We start from the raw sequence: 16,727 nt of genomic DNA, 5'->3' as shown, positions 1-16,727 counted from the left end.
CAGCCAGTGTATACTAGGTTTGAAGCTTGGATTAAGAAAGTGACTGACCTTGCAGGTGGACCAGTGTCATCTTCTTCAGATTCTTGGTTTCCTTCTCCGTACAAAGAATTACTGTCCTCATCGCTGTCTGATGACTCTGAACTACTGCTCTTATAATTAGGGGGTAGAGCTGGTCCTGCAACTAAAGATTTCTCGTGTATGTCATAACTAGCCACAACTGTTCCAATGAAGCCCCGGCTGACATTCTATACTTTCTTTTCTGAATTCATAGCATTGGCTGGCTATCTTTTATTATGGACTTTAATCTTATTTGCTCCTGGGTTTTTTTTTTTTGTACAAGAAGAAATAAAAGGCATCCAAATTAGAGAGGAAGAAGTAAACCTGTCATTATTTGCAGGTGACATGATACTGTATATACAGAACCCTAAAGATTCCACCAAAAACTTATTAGAACTGAATTTAGTAAAGTAGAATACAAAATAAATATTTAAAAAATCAATTGTATTTTTGTACACCAATAATAAACTATCAGAAAACAATCCCATTTTCAATTGCTTCAAAAAGAATAAAATACCTGTGAATAAATTAACCAAGGATGTAGAAGACCTGTACTCAAAAAATTATAAGATACTGAAGAAAGAAATGGGAGAAGATACAGATAAGTGGAAGCATACACCGTGTTCATGGATAGGTATCCTTACTTCTCAAAGCAATCTATAAATTCAATGAATTCCTATCAAGATATCAATGGTGTATTCCACAGAACTAGAAAAAATACTCCAAAACCTTATATGGAAACACAAAAGACCCCAAATAGCCTCAGCAATCTTGAGAAAGAACGAAGATGGAGGAATCACACTCCCTGATATCAACTATACTACAAAGCCATAGTAATCAAAACAGCATGGTAGTGGTATAAAAACAGACATATAGATAAATGGAACAAAATAGAGCCCAGAAATAAACCCACGCCTTTATAATCAATTAATATTTGCAAAAGAGGCAAAAACATACAATGGGGTAAAGATAGTCTATTCATAAATGGTGTTGGAAATACTGGACAGATACGTGCAAAAAAATGAAACTAGACCATTTTTTGACACCATACCCAAGAATACATTTGAAATGGCCTACAGACTTAAAACCATAAAAATCCTAGAAGAAAGGATAGGCAGTAAAATCTTGGACATTCCTTATAGCAATATTTCTTCTGATATATCTCCTCGGGCAAAAAACAAAAGGAAAAATAAACAAATGGGACTACATCAAACTAAAAAGTTTTGCACAGCAAAGGAAACCATCAACAACATGAAATGACAACCCACTAAAGGAGAGAATATATTCATTGATATATCTGATTAGGACTTAATACCCAAAATTTGTAAGGAACTTACTTAACACCAAAAATCCCCTAAACAATCTAATTAAGAAATGGGCAAAGGCCCTGACCAGTTTGGTTCAGTGGCTAGAGCGTCGGCCTGTGGACTGAAGAGTCCCAGGTTCGATTCCGGTCAAGGGCATGTAACTTGGTTGCAGGCATATCCCCAGTAGGGGGTGTGCAGGAGGCAGCTGATGGATGTTTCTCTCTCATGGGTGTTTCTAACTATCCCTCTCCCTTCCTCTCTGTAAAAAAATCAATACAATATATAAAAAAAAAAAAAAAAAAAAGAAATGGGCAAAGGACCAGAATAGACACTTCTCCAAAGAGAACATACAGCTGGCCAAAAGGCATATGAAAAGATGCTCAATGTCACTAATCATCAGAGAAATGCAAATTAAAACCACAATGGGATATCACTTCACACTTGTCAAAATGGCTATCGTCAAACATCAACAACAACAAATGTTAGCAATGATGGGAAGAAAAGGGAACTGTTGTGCACTGTTGATAGGAATGCAGACTGGTGCAGTCACTGTGGAAAGCAGTATGGAGTTACCTCAAAAAATTAAAAATGGAATTGCCATATGGCCCAGTGATTCCACTTCCGGAAATTTATCCAAAGAAACCCAAAACACTAATTTGAAATAATACTATGTATGCACCCCTATGTTCATTGCAGCATTATGTACAGTAGCCAAGATTTGGAAGCAGTGCAAGTGTCCATCAGAAGATGAGTGCATAAAAAAACCGTGGTATATTTACGCAGTGGAATACTACTTGGCCGACAAAAAGGAAATTTTACCCTTTGCAACAGCATGGATAGACCTGGAGAATATTGTGCTAAATGAAATAAGACTGAGAAAGACAGGTACCATTTGATTTCACTAAATGTAGAATCTAATAAACAAAATGAACCAACAAGGAAAATAGTGACAGAGTCATAGAGAGCAGGCTGACATCTGTGGGGGGTTGGTTGGGGTTGCAGAGCTGGGTGAAGGGATTGACCAAAAAAGAAAAAAAAAAGAGAGAGAAAAATCATGGGCACAGACAACAGTGTAGTGATTCCTGCGGGGAGGTGTAGAAGGGTATAGGGAGGATAAATGGTGATGGGAAGAGACTTGACTTGGGGTGTTGAACACACAATGTAGTGTACAGATGATGGGTGGTAGAACTGTGCACCTGAAATCTGTGATATTTAGTTAACCAGTATCACCCCAATAAATTCAATAAAATTTAAATTAAATTGAAAACCAGAATATATGAAAATTAAGAACTTATGTTCATCATAATATACTAATGAGAGATCAAAAGCCAACTCATAGAATTAGAGAAAATATTTGCAGCACACATCTCTGAAAAAAGATTCATGCTGAAAAATGACTTTTGTCCAGACTATATAAAGAACTCTACAAACCAGTAAGAAAAGGGACAACTCAAAAAAAAAAAATGAGCAAAACACTTGACACATATCCAAATGACAAAACAAAAAACAAAAAACCAAACCCATGAAAAGGTGATCAACTTTACTGTCACCAGAAAAATACAAATTAAAGCTCTATGAGATATTGCTACAAATCATCAGATTTAAAAACCAGATACAAGTATTAGTGAGAATATGGAATGAGGATTCTCATATATGCTGGTGGGAGTGTAAATTGGTACTACTTTGGAAACTGGTAGAATTTACTAAAGATGAATGAATATATGCATATCCAGTGACCCAACAATTATGAGATGAAAAAGGTTGAATGTCGCTACTCTAGGTGGAAACATGGCCTCCGGGTAGTCCAAGAACAAAAATTAGATTGAGAAATGGGAGAGTTAATCTTTTGGCTTTATTCTTTTCCAACTTTAGTGTCAGAACCTGCCTACGAATTAGAGCAAACGTTAAAGGAGATAGATATGCATGGAGGAGTCTGAAAAGCATTTACTTGACAAATACAAAGTGCTACTATGTTAAGGCCAGAAGACTCTAGTGCAATGGCGGAGACAGATAAGCCAACCAGTTATTCGAAAACAATGTGTTAAATACATGATGTATTTAAGTAGGAGAAAAAAACCATGAGTAAAGAAGAAGGCATGACAATGCCTGGGAGAGTTTGGGCAAGGCTTCACTGAGGTGACATTTACGTTGGGCTTTCAAGGATGAGGTAGGAGTTTGTCAGGTATGCCAAATGCAGAGTGAAGCCAGAAGGAGATTAGAGAATTGAACTGCCAGAAACTCTAACTGGTTTGAGCACGGGGCCGTGTGTGAGATGCAATGACAGAAGTAGAAGCTAGGATGGATGGTCAGGCTAGAGAGCACAGTATCTTCTCCAAGAGCTGGAGACGCTGTATATCGGAAGGCAGTAAGACACAGAATCCTGGTTTCATTCTAAATAGGGCTCCACCACTGACTAGCTGTGTGATCTAGGTAACAGCCTGAGCCTCAGTGTCCCCAACTGTCACATGGGAATGGGTACAAAAAGGGGGGCTCTGTAATAACACTGACAAGGTCACTGTGGGCCACGTGGCAGATCTGATCACAAATTCCTACTGGGCAGCTCATAGAAGGTAGTCACACCTCAAGCCTATAGTCAATCTTCACGCTAAGTGAGCCCTGTCCATTGTTCTTATGCATGTAGGACAACATACCTTTGAAATGATAGCATAATTTTCTAGACCCCTCAAAGGCACCATTGCAGGCACCAGAGCACAGGACCACCAGAGGACACCGGAGCCCTCGTTATCTTGTTGCATACCATGTACTATAAATTTTAAGTGACTATCCTGTACACACCAATGTAAAAGTGTTTCTTCACTTTGCTTTTGCCATTCTTTAGAGCATTTTCTCAACCCGTTCAGATCTTTATTCGGGGCATGTCCACAAAGATTTGGCTTAAATAGCCCCGTCGCTGTGGCTCAGTGGTTGAGCCTCGACCCCATGAACTGGGAGATCACGGGTCAGTCAGATCCCTGGGCTCGGTCTCCAGTGGGGGACGTGCAGGAGGCAGCCGATCAATGATCTCTCTCATCATTGATGTTTCTAATCTCTGTATCCCGCTCCCTTCCTCTCTCTGAAATCAATAAAAATATCGATTTCTACAAAACTTTTCTATAAGTTTGGACACGTTCTTTTCTCGACAGCAAGAACAATCTCTAACTTACACAGCTGCCACGAGGATTAACGGACTGAATGGGTATCGATAGTTTCGCAAAGCGTCCAGCCATTCAACGCTCAGCGGGAACACATCACTATTATAATAACTACCAGATCGGAACTCGTTTCCGAGCCCCCACGCCTCCTTCCCACACTGGGACGGCTTGGGAAGCAAAGTCAGCTCGGGTCGCCCACACCCCACTGCCCACTTCCCCGCTCTCCAGGCCTGACTGGCACTCAGACCGCTGGGCGGGCAGGGAAGGACCGGGTGGGGGGGGGTCCCGCTCCTTGTCCGCAGCTTACCGGGGCTGGGGTCCCGCTCCTCGTCCCCCGCGGCCCCGAGGGCCTTGAAGCCGGGCGGCAGTGCCGGCCCGATCAGATCCCTCGCCATGCGCGGTGGCCGGTAGCGAACCCGCTGGCAAGTCTACGTACACGGTGTCAAGCCTTCCTCCTAACCAGCCTGCGAGCCTTCGCAGATGCAGGAAGTTTTCCCGGCGCGGACCGATGACATTTCAGCTTGTGGTTGGCTGAGCCGCGTAACTCGCGATGACGGAAGTGACGTGGGGCCGGCGCCAATTCGCACGCTGGGCTCCCAGACTGAAGGTGGCATGGCTGAGCCGGCGAGCGGGTTCGTGACTCCCGCGGGATGGTTTGCGGCCCCGGAGCGGATCCCCACGCTGGGGCCTCTGAGCGACCCAGTCCCGCTGCAGCACAAGTGGATGCTCTGGGCCATGTTGCCGCCGCCGCCGCCGCCGTCGTCGCCGCCTCCCGCCGCGGGGTCGGAGCCCGGCTCGGATACGCAGCCCCCCACGGACACCCAGGCGCTCCCCGAGGCGCCGCCGCGCTTCGACGCCCCGGTTCTTCCCGGGACCCAGACCCTCTTCGACACCCAGTCCCGCCTTGATGCTCAGCCTCAGATCAGCGGCCAGCCTTCTTGGAGTTTCCAGGCTTCGACATCTTGGCACTGGAGACCGTCTCCTAGCAGTTTCCCTCCGCATCAGACGTCCCACCACACCCCGGGTAGGCTGCTGCTCCCCCCGTGCCACCCCCTGCCTTTCCCCTCCTTCTCCCCTTCTTCCCTCTTCAATTTCTCTGCCTTCCCCGCCCCTTCTGATTTTGCGCTGCACTCGTGGGAGTCTGATCACTCATGTCTCACAATTGGTCCGACAGGAATGTTTTCCTTGCCCTTTCATTCAATTGAGCGGTTGGTTATGGTGTTCCAACTATGTATCGGGAACTGGGAATGTGGTAGGAAACATCTGGTGTAGGAAAACAGACCAAATGAAGGTGTGTTTGAAGGCAGCGTGTGCTACGGAGGGAGATAAAGAAAAGACGGATAGGTAGTGCAGTTTTAAATGTCAGTCCTAAGGAAGGTGACATTTGTGAAAAGACATCAAGGAGGCGAAGGATCAGACCGGGGGTACTTCTGGGGGAATAGGGATACAGGTGGGACCAACAGCGACTGCAAAGGCCTTGAGACAGGAGCTGTACAGATCCGTGTGTCTGAAGAGGTAGAATTGTAGAAAATTGCGGGATAGGGCAGACCTGTGAGGGCTTTGTAGTTGATGGGACTTGGATTTTTACTGTTGTGATATGAATAGTGCAGAGGAATGACATGATTTGATCTATATTTTTAAAGGATTAATGTGACTACCAATAGGAATCGAATGAAAGGGAGGCCAGTTAGGAAGTTATTGCAGTTTTCCAGGTGAGAGAGATTGGGGACTTGGACCAGGGTGGGTCTTAGGGTGGGGCTCTGGAGGTGACTCTAGATATATTTTGAAGGTAGAGTAGGACCCAAACCATTTGCTGTAGGTAAAGAGATACGAATAACTTAATAGTTTTTTTGCCAAGCAACTAGAGAGGATGTGGATAGAGCAGATTTGGAGAGCAGACCAGGAGTGAGTTAGAAATATGTGTGTCAAGTAGAGATGTTGAATAGGCTGTTAGCTATTTAGTACTTTCAGGGGAGGTTTGTGGCTGGAGTTGTAAATTTAGGTGTCATCAGCATACAGATCATATTTAAAGACATGATATTGTTCACTATTCTCCAACTCTGCATAAACTTCCTTTTACATTACACTGAATCTAAATCAGTGTTTATTCTGTGCCAAATGCTAGGAATATCAATGTGCCTAAGGCAGTCCTAAGTCGGGTGAGATGGTTCATAAATGTAAATCACAATACAGTGTGACTGGTGATAGAGGCATATAAAAGGTGATTTCTGAGTGTTGAGGCTTTGGGAACAGCTTTTGGGAACAGCTTGGGAGATGTTTAGGAAGAGATACTTTTAAGGCAAAGGCAAAGAGGTGTCAGTACAAAGAGAGTTCTGAAGATTACAGTGTTCTAGTGTGACTGAGGCAGAGTATGTGGGAGGTATGGGGAAAGAGTGAGAAAATATACCAGGATCTCATGAAGGACTCTAGGAAGCCATGTGCAGATTTTGAGTAGAGTTGTGATGATTGGAGGATTATTTTTTGTGGTGTCAATGTGCAGGGTCTGTTGGTAGAAACTGGCAAACAACTTGGGAGGCTGTTACAGTAATCTGGGTGAAAGATCAGGGCTTCAGAGTTGGGTCATGGCAATAGGGAAGGAAAAGAATTTAGGAGAAAAAGTATTTCACGAGGTTGTTTTCTGGTGTAAAATTGATGTTGAAAGAGCTGTAAAGGGTTTTTACTGTTTACATTTCTAGTGTTTGAAATAACTACATTATTGCACATAATGTTTGAAATAATCTGAATTTTATCAGATTAGCTTGCCCATTGCTTAGATGCCTAAAGCATTTATGGACACTTAATCTTGCCACCATGTATTAATTGGAAAAATGTTTATTTGATAGACAAATTAATCTTTGATAATTTGTTCAAGCTATTCTTAGAAGGTGCAGTTTACCACTTTTTAACTCAAGTATTTGTGACATGCTACAGCAAATACAATTTTAAATAATTGTTTCATTGCAAACATTTATGGATCTCTTTTTGTTTTTCAGTTAAACATTCTTATTTTCCACAACAATATGATGCAGAGTTTACTGACTTCAACTTCCCTCCCAGTAGAAAACATAAAAAAAAGGTATTTTTAAAAATGTTTTTGAATGTAACACTTTGGTCCCTATGTTACTCTTCCATATCTGTGCTTCTATCATAACTCTCTTAGTGTTTTGCACCCATTATTGACACAGTGGAGCCTTGCTATAATAAGATCTTTAAGGATCTTAGCTTAAGTAAATCTTTTTGATAAATAAATAAAAAAATTATAGATAAAGGAAACATTGAATTCATTTCACTATAGTGTCAGGAGTATTATTGAGAATTAGGATTATAGATAAATGTAAATGTTATTAAACCTCAGTGAAGTAAAACATATAATATATAAATTATATATGAATATTACTAGAAGATTGGTAGGAGTGATGGAATTAAAAATCTTTTGAATGTTTTTTAAGGAGGAACAACTCTTGGTTATGTTCAGAAACCAAGTCTTAAAATGGGCTTGCTTTATTCTGATGTTTACAATCTGGCCTTTCAACTTCTAAAGTATATAAATAATGTTATTAGTTGAATAAGATTCTTTATTTTGGCATGAAAATTAGTAGCTAATATTAATAAAATATTGTGAAAAACTATACTATACTTATTAACATCTCAACATGAAATATTTCCTATAGAGTTTCTCATTGTAATTTTTTGTCTTATATTTAAGTATAAAATAGAAAAATTGGTATAAAAAATAACTAATCTTTACCTAAATAATTCTCTTTTCCCCTACTGTAGTTTTAAACATATGATTTTTTTTCTAAAAGATGAAATGCTGTTTTTTTACACTAAATACTTATTTCTAGATCATCTTGATATATGCTCTATTAAGTCTTAATTAGGTTACCACTTTGTAAGCTATTCACTTTCTCTTATTGATTTCAGAGAGGGAGAGTGAGATAGAAACATCAATGATGAGAGAGAATCATTGATTGGCTGCCTCTTGCATGCCCCCTACTGGGGATCGAGCCCATGACCTGGGTATGTGCCCTTGACCGGAATCAAACCTGGGACCCTTCTATCCACAGGCCGACGCTCTATCCCCTGAGCCAAACCAGCTAAGGCTATTCACTGTTTATATTAGCTCTACTCATATTTAAATTTTTTGTTGTGCCTGACTTGTCCTTATATCTTTGCTTAAAAGAAAAGAAACAGCATTATCCCTTTATTAGTAGTATATTCAGGAGTCTCTTCCATGTATAAAGATTATGTGAAAAATCAAAGTATGTATTACTAGAAGGAGAGTTGTATTTTTATTACCGATGAAAGATTTTTCATTTAAAGCCTAATGCCTCTTCATTTTCATTTGCAGAAAAGAAAAGAACCAGTTTTCCACTATTTTTGTGATACCTGTGATCGTGGTTTCAAAAATCAAGAAAAGTATGATAAACACATGTCTGAACATATGAAGGTAGGTGTTTTTCTGTTTGTTTGTTTTTTTATTGATTTCAGAGGAAGGGAAAGGGTGAGAGAGATAGAAACATAAATGATGAGCGAGAATCAACGATTGGCTGCCTCCTGCATGCCCCCCACTGGGGATCAAGCCTGCAACCCCGTCATGTGGCCTGACCAGGAATTGAACTGTGACCTCTTGGTTCATAGGTTGATGCTCAACCGCTGAGCCATGCCAGCTAGGCTATCCTGAAATAATTTCAACAAAATGGGTATTATTTGGTAGAAATTCTGTGCTTCTATTCCTTAAAAGCTTATAGTTAATAGAAATGTTTGATGACCTGACAAGTTGGGACAGTGACCCTGGGATTTGCAGTTTGAGGGTGAGAGCCCACTGCTTCAGGAAGAGGTAAGAAGGATGGTCTGGCAGCTGTCAGTATGTGCGGGAGCCTCTGCCTTGTAAGAGGGCTGGTTCTCCCCTCCAGTTGCTCTGTGCACCTTTGTAAGGTCTTTTCCTTTTAAGGCTGCCCTTGACCATTGATCACACCCTAATTTGCCCTGGCCCATCACACTCTAAGGATGGTCTGGACCTTATTAAGTACTTAACATTTTTTTTTAACCAGAATATTTGGGAAGCAAAATTAAAGAGAAAGTTGTTAGTTTGGAAAAGATTCTCTTTGAGGTTATAGAAATGCCCCCTCACTTTTAGGAATAAAGTAAATAATACATATTACTGTACTGTATACTTTGAAAATGTCATTTCTTTTTAAAAATATATTTTAATTGATTTCAGAGAGGAAAGGAGAGAGAGAGAGAGAGATAGAAACATCAATGATGAGAGAATCATTGATCAGCTGCCTCCTGCACGCCCCCTCCTAGGGATCGAGCCCACAACTTGGGCATGTGCCCTTGACTGGAATCGAACCTGGGGTCTTTTAGTCCACAGGCTGACACTATCCACTGAGCCAAACCAGCTAGGGCTGTCATTTCTTTTTAAATAACTCTGTTCTGAAATGATCTTTGTTTTGCTATGAGTGACAACACCATATAGATGGGATAACTATGTAATATGACTAGAAGACGTCTGTATATGTAGTAATGGGTATATTTAACATAGAAAACATTAACTAATCTTTTTTGTTTACCTTTTACAGTGTCCAGAAGTAGATTGCTCTTTTAGTGCACATGAGAAGATTGTCCAGTTCCATTGGAGAAATGTAAGTTCTTGTGGTTTTGTGTTTTTTCAATATGTGTTCTTTTCATTTTGTTGATCTGTTATCTTCAATAGCTCTTCATTTTATATAGCCTAATAATAACTAACATTTATGCAGTACTTTGTAAGACAATTTTACATCTATTAATCAATTTTATTTTCACAAACAACTATGTAAAGTAGATAAATATTGGCCCCATTTAAGAGATAAAATCATGATTTGCCCAGGTCCTCAGAAACGGATTCTTGCATTTGAGTTTTTTAACTCCAAGTTCTATGGTGGTTTTTCTACACCATGCTTCTTCAGATTCTTTTGTGTATTCATTATTTCTTTAGCTACTTCCCTCAATTTTGGTTGTTAGGTCATTAATTTGGGTCTTTAATGTCAGTTGAAAAGTGGATGCATTTACTTTGTAACCAAAATTATGTTACTCCTTTTTTTCTTATCAATAGCACTTAGCCTATATAATAAAACCCTAATATGCAAATTAATTAAACTGTGGAACAACTGGTTGCTATGATGCACACTGACCACCAGGGGGCAGATGCTCAACACAGGAGCTGCCTCCTGGTGGTCAGTGCGCTCCCACAGGGGGAGCACCACTCAGCCAGAAGCCGGGCTCACGGCTGGCCAGCGCAGCAGCAGTGGCAGGAGCCTCTCCTGCCTCTGCAGCAGCGCTAAGGACCCCTTGGGGGATGTCCACCTGCCGGCTTAGGCCTGCTCCCCTAAGCCGACAGGCGGACATCCCCCGAGGGGTCCTGGACTGAGAGAGGGCGCAGGCCAGGCTGAAGGACACCCCCCTATCACCCCTCCACCCCTCCAGTGCATGAATGTTGTACACCAGGCCTCTAGTCTAAATATGCAGGTCATTCTTTAAAGGAAAAGTCATAGTAAGGATGGATAAAACCCACTTACTTAGTTTTAAATTTTGGGGTATAGAGCCTCCATTATCCCCCATAATGTTGAGATTTACTAGTAGTCAAAAGCATATATAAGCTTCCTGATGTTCAGCAGGCTTTTTCCCCCTAGATGCATGCTCCTGGTATGAAGAAGATCAAGTTAGATACTCCAGAGGAGATTGCAAGATGGAGAGAAGAAAGAAGAAAGTGAGTAAAGAGTTTAGAACTAGTGAAATAACTTTCTTTTACTGTGGCAAGGCTGAGTACTTAAAAATAATGACTTTGCTCAAGCTGCTGCTTCTAGAAAATCGTACCTCCTCTCTCTTTCAAGTTCTGCTCATTGCTTTAGCCCAGCTGAAATCCTGCCACTTTGGGGATAGTTTTCCTCATCTGTCTGCAAGAATATCTTGCCCTTCTTTGAATAAGGTATCTGGTAGCTGCTCTGCCTCTTAGCTTAGACAAGCTATATTATGCTCCTATTGATGAACTTTGCATATGTATCTTTTTAAAAAATGATTTATAGGCCCTAGCTCCGTGGTCGGCAAACTGCGGCTCTTTGGCCCCTTGAGTGTGGCTCTTCCTAAGCCTTGGGGTACCCTAATTAAGTTAATAACAATGTACCTACCTATATAGTTTAAAAAATTTGGCTCAAAAGAAATTTCAGTCGTTGTACTGTTGATATTTGGCTCTGTTGACTGAGTTTGCTGACCACTGCCCTAGCTGATTTGGCTCAGTGGATAGAGCGTTGACCTGTGGACTGGGGGGGTCCCGGGTTCGATTCCAGTCAAAGGCATATGCCCGGGTTGTGGGCTCGGTCCCCAGTGGGGGTGCATGCAGGAGGTGGCCAATTCATGATTCTCTCTCATCATTGGTGTTTCTATCTCTCTCTCCCCTCTCCCTTCCTCTCTGAAATCAATAAAAATATATATTTTTAAAAAATGACTTATAGGCTTTATAAATGTAAGAACTATCTTTTACATGGTTGTTTATACTCCATAGTGCCATAGATATAAGGGATCTTACAAATGTTGATATATATAAATGGAGCTTGGAAATATTTTTATTATGTGTATACTTCTATTTTGGTACATATAAGTAAGTGGTTGGAGAAATCTTGCTGAGACTTTTTGTTGTTGTTAATCTTTACCTGAGGTTATTTTTCCTATTGATTTCTTAGAGAATGGCAGAGAGGGAGAGAACGTGAGGGAGGGAGGGAGGGAGAGAGAGAGAGACAGAGAGAAACATTGATGTGAGAGAGACACATCTATTGTTTGCCTCCTGCACGTACCCCGATTAGGCCAGGGATCAAACCTGCAACCCAGATATGTGCCCTTGACCGGGAATCAAACTCATGATCCTTTGTGCGAAGGGCGGACACTCTAACCACTGAGCAACATGTTAAATTCATGTTTTAAACTATACTTTTGTTATTTTTAAAGAAATTGGGCAGAAGAGAGCCCATGAATTCATTTTGTTTGGAAGTATCTTACAGCTCATTTAGACACCATGAGCAAAGCTCGACCTCCCGAGTTAAAAAAATGTATAGAGGAGAAGTTATCGTTGAAATCAAATGGTGGCAGACATGTCCAAGGAATATTGCGGGAATTTGATTCCTTTAGGAATCTTGTGATAGATTAATGTGTGGAGATGGCAACAGAACAATACTGGAATGGTGGTAATATGAGAAAATGTTAGAAGTCTTGGAACGTGTATAAAGAATGGCTATATTCACCAGAGAAATCAACTGCTTCCACATGTTCCCTCTCCACAGCACTGTTTTATTACAATGTGAAAATTGAGTCCTGTCCATTTTCACATTGAACTTTTGTTAAACTTTTATATTGGTCAAAAGAAAAAAATAGAAATTGGGCAGAAATGTGTTTATCTGATTAATAATTATGGTTGTAAATTAGTACTATAACTAATACTAATTAAATGGCTGTTGTTTTGAACATTAAATTCTCACGACATTGGACAATCATTGAGACAAATCAAAATGATTGTATTTGAATGCAGTACTTTCTAAAGTAGCTTTCCCCATAGGTGTGTGAACTATGCCCCCTTGTGGTGTTGTGCAACTAGTGCTTTAATTGGAAAAAAATCTACTGTTAGAGAAACTGAGGAATTTTAAGATGCAAACTAGCTTGGGTATCATGTGTTTATATAAAGTCCCTGATAGAAGACTAATTTGATTTTCTAATGCTAGTGAAAAATCTCAGCAAACCTTGCATTTATGTTATTTTGTGAAATCTTTAAATATTTTCTTAACAATAGTTTATCTTGAAAATTAGAGGTAAACATTCAGTATTTGGAAAGGCAAAGATTTTACTATATATGGCCAACGTCACTGAAAGTAGATAGGTGTAGACTTTTGCCTTGAATACTCTCACTCATGAGATGTAGGATAATTGTACATGATGTGCCCATGAGATTATAGACAACCGGAGCATTTTTAAGTTTAGCCATCTATTTATATAAAAGCCTAAGCGACCATCGCAACCAAACGGACGACCAAACAGGCTGTGTGAGGCGACCAGGCCGGCAGGAGGGTTAGTGAGGGATGACCAAATGACCGAGCAGCAGGCTGCATGGGGCCACCAGGCCGGCAGGGGGGTTAGTGAGAGGCAACCAAATGACCGAGCAGCAGGCTGCATGGGGTGACCAGGCCAACGGGGGCAGTTGGGGGCAACCAGGCCAGCGGGGGCGGGGGGGCAGTTGGGGGCGGTCAGGCCGGTAGGCAGAGGCAATTAGGGGTGATCAGGCCGGCAGGGGGGCAGTTAGGGGTGATCAGGTAGGCAGGCAGGTGAGTGGTTAGGTCCAGGATTGTGAGAGGGATGTCCGAGGGGTCCTGGATTGGAGAGGGTGCAGGCTATGCTGAGGGGACCCTCCTCCCCCTATCCCCCCGACCCCCTTGCACAAATTCCATGCACCAGGCCTTTAGTGTAGGGATAATAATGTCTGGTCAAAGGATACTTGGAGGCTCTGGAAGGCAGGTCATCAATTCATTTTGAAAGGTTTGTAAGAGGTCTAGTTCCTGCCCCCTCCTCTCCATTTATTTTAAGGTATGTTATACATACAGTGAAACTCCCCTCTTAAATGCATAGTTCTGACAAATGTGTATATCTGTATAATCACCACAGTGAAGATAAAGAATAGTATTCTGTCACCCCAAAACATTCCCTTATCGCCTTTGTGGTTGATTTCTCCCCCAACCTTCAGTCCCTGGCTACCACTGATCTGTTTTCTGTTCTTATTTGTATTTTTGCAGAACATTATATAAATGATATCATACTGTCTGTAGCTTTTGAATTTGTCTTTTTCACTTAGCACAGTGCATTTGAGATTCATTTCTGTTGTTGCATGTAGCAGTAGGTCATTCCTTTCTATCGCTATTGTTCTGTCCCATATGGGTGTCACATATATGAATATACCACAGTTTGTTTATCCATTTCCCAGTTGAGGAACATTTAGGATGTTTCCAGTATTTGATGATTACGAATAAAGCTTTCACAAACTGATGTTCATATTTTTGTTTAGAGCGTGGGTTTTTATTTGACTTAGGTAAATACGTAGGAGTTGTATTGGTTGGTGATATGATAAGCATGTTTAATTTTATAAGAAACTGCCAAAGCTTTTAGGAGGTGAGGTTTAAAATCAAGATATGCCTAGTTGGGCACGGAAAGCATTCACATTACATAGGATGGCTAGGATGCAGTGGTGCTTGTATCAGTTAAGATTGTGCTCCAATAAATGGAACAGCAACCTTACTACTGTGGCTTAGACAAAGATGTTTATTTTCCCCAAGTAGAAAAAGTCCAGAGCTACTGTTGCTGCTCAGCAGCACCATTAGGCACAGTCTCTTTCTTGTTACTCCTTAGTAGGTGGTTTCATTTTCATGTCCACCAGGAATTTCCACATATCCAAATATTAAGCCCACTTTCTAGGCAGAAAGAAGAGAAAAAGACAAAAGGCACCCATAACCCAGTTTGCCCCCTATTCATTAGGAAAACAATAGCTTTGTTTTTAGCTCCAATCAGGAGACTTCCATGTAACTTTCATTGAAGTAGATTGCTTGGCCACCTTTAGTGACAGCAAAGTTGATGGAATATTCCCAAACAAAGGAAAGGGGAGAAGAGGGAGTAGCATTTTCCCAAGTGCTTGGTGGGATTGTTGAATTTTAAAACGCTAAGACAGCGGTTCTCAACCTGTGGGTCGCGACCCCTTTGGGGATCGAACGACCCTTTCACAGGGGTCGCCTAAGACCATCGGAAAACACATATGTAATTACATATTGTTTTTGTGATTAATCACTATGCTTTAATTATGTTCAATTTGTAACAATGAAATTGGGGGTCACCACAACATGAGGAACTGTATTAAAGGGTCGCGGCATTAGGAAGGTTGAGAACCACTGCTCTAAGAGATACTTGAAAGCATCTCTATTCTGAATAAGTGATAGATGAGCAAGTGTTTAGTATGCTTATTGGTGATTCTTTTTGTGTAGGATAGGTGGGGGTAGAGGAGAGAGAGACTAGTTGTAGTTTCTGGAATGTAATCTGAAGGTATCACTATGACAGTGAACAGAGTAACTTGGAAGAAGACTGGGCAGCACCTAGGAGTGAATAAGGAGGTTACAGATTTGTGAAATTATAAAATGCTTAAAGAGAATGAGGATGACAATTTTGGATGAAGTTTACTTATACCTATAATATGGCTTTCTAACAAAGTGTTCTGAAATTGTCTTTTGGTGCTTGCCAAATTCATCTGAAGTTCTTCCATATCTTGTTTTTCCACTTGCTCTTTAACATAGTCAGAAATTATTTATATAAGTGTACTTTATTAGTAAAAAGTATGATAAACATTTATTTTGGCATATTTGATAGATTTCTCAAAAATATACTAATATTCTCGCCAATAGCAGTTTTTTAAAAACCTATTATGAAAATATACTTACTTTTAAAATTTATATTACCCTTAATTTAAAAAAATGTTATTTGAACTAAAAAGAGTACATTTCACATTGATATGGCAGAATAGTCCTTATGTCTTGAATTTTATCTTTCTGGTGAGAGCTACATTCTTTCTGAGGAAGCCATTGTATTTTTTGATAGGCAGGAAAGAAAGACCACGTTCCACAACTAACCTGCAAAAGAAGCCAAAACCAAACCAGTTCTTAATTCCTGACCTATGAAGTAGAAATGCTATGTGACTTGGCATTAGAGAAAATGAGTGGTAGAGGTTTATCTCCTAAGCCTCTATTTTAGAAACACTGAGACATGTTTTACAGCAGATGGGGATCCACTAGGTGGCGTAGTTTTGTGATGTTTATTTCAGCAGTTGCTGTAGGTCAGGAAATCCTTTGAAATTGTGTCCCCAATTATTTCAGAATTCCAACAGAGGGGCCCTGCTCCTAAAGAATGCTACATTTTTTGAAGTTCAGAAAGACTTTGAAATAAAAATATAGTTGTAGGGCTTGTGTTGAAGCAGTTGTGGGTCAGTAAGAGTAAAGAGGAATTGTGTTTTTATAGAGAACAGGATTAGAGAAGTCACTAAGTGGGTGGTGATTTGGGAATAAGGAAAAGATTTAGAGCATAATGTAACCAGAATGATGTATGCTAAAATTATGGTTGGCACAATTTTGCCCATTTATTGACTCTAGTGCTTAAG

At 40.6% G+C, this 16,727-nt stretch overlaps 2 protein-coding genes across 8 annotated transcripts in view; one reads left to right on the top strand and one right to left on the bottom strand.

The window, feature by feature from the left end:
* The window catches only part of GPALPP1 (GPALPP motifs containing 1), a 35,493-nt gene extending 30,479 nt beyond the window's left edge, over window positions 1–5,014 (bottom strand). For 4 of the 5 annotated variants that reach the window (XM_036297617.1, XM_036297615.1, XM_036297614.1 and 1 more), the window contains exons 1-2: window positions 4,824–5,014; window positions 49–181 (exon numbers count right to left, since the gene is read on the bottom strand). In XM_036297617.1, coding sequence (XP_036153510.1) covers window positions 49–181; window positions 4,824–4,911 — 221 coding nt within the window. In that variant the 5' untranslated portion in view covers window positions 4,912–5,014. The remainder of the gene's footprint in view (window positions 1–48; window positions 182–4,823) is intronic. The other variant, XM_036297613.1, reaches the window with a different exon arrangement.
* Window positions 5,015–5,087: 73 nt separating this feature from the next.
* NUFIP1 (nuclear FMR1 interacting protein 1) overlaps window positions 5,088–16,727 on the top strand; it is a 47,012-nt gene continuing 35,372 nt past the window's right edge. The window contains exons 1-5 of one of the 3 annotated variants that reach the window (XR_004965817.1): window positions 5,088–5,540; window positions 7,510–7,592; window positions 8,868–8,966; window positions 10,102–10,164; window positions 11,191–11,267. Coding sequence is in view for 2 of the 3 variants with exons in the window: in XM_036297612.1 (XP_036153505.1) it covers window positions 5,129–5,540; window positions 7,510–7,592; window positions 8,868–8,966; window positions 10,102–10,164; window positions 11,191–11,267 (734 nt within the window). In the remaining variant the exon portion in view is untranslated. The remainder of the gene's footprint in view (window positions 5,541–7,509; window positions 7,593–8,867; window positions 8,967–10,101; window positions 10,165–11,190; window positions 11,268–16,727) is intronic. The other 2 variants (XM_036297612.1, XM_036297611.1) reach the window with 2 other exon arrangements.

Source organism: Myotis myotis, unplaced genomic scaffold, assembly GCF_014108235.1.
Source record: "Myotis myotis isolate mMyoMyo1 unplaced genomic scaffold, mMyoMyo1.p scaffold_m19_p_3, whole genome shotgun sequence".
Taxonomy (NCBI): Eukaryota; Metazoa; Chordata; class Mammalia; order Chiroptera; family Vespertilionidae; genus Myotis; species Myotis myotis.
This window is presented reverse-complemented; position numbering and strand designations above follow the sequence as displayed.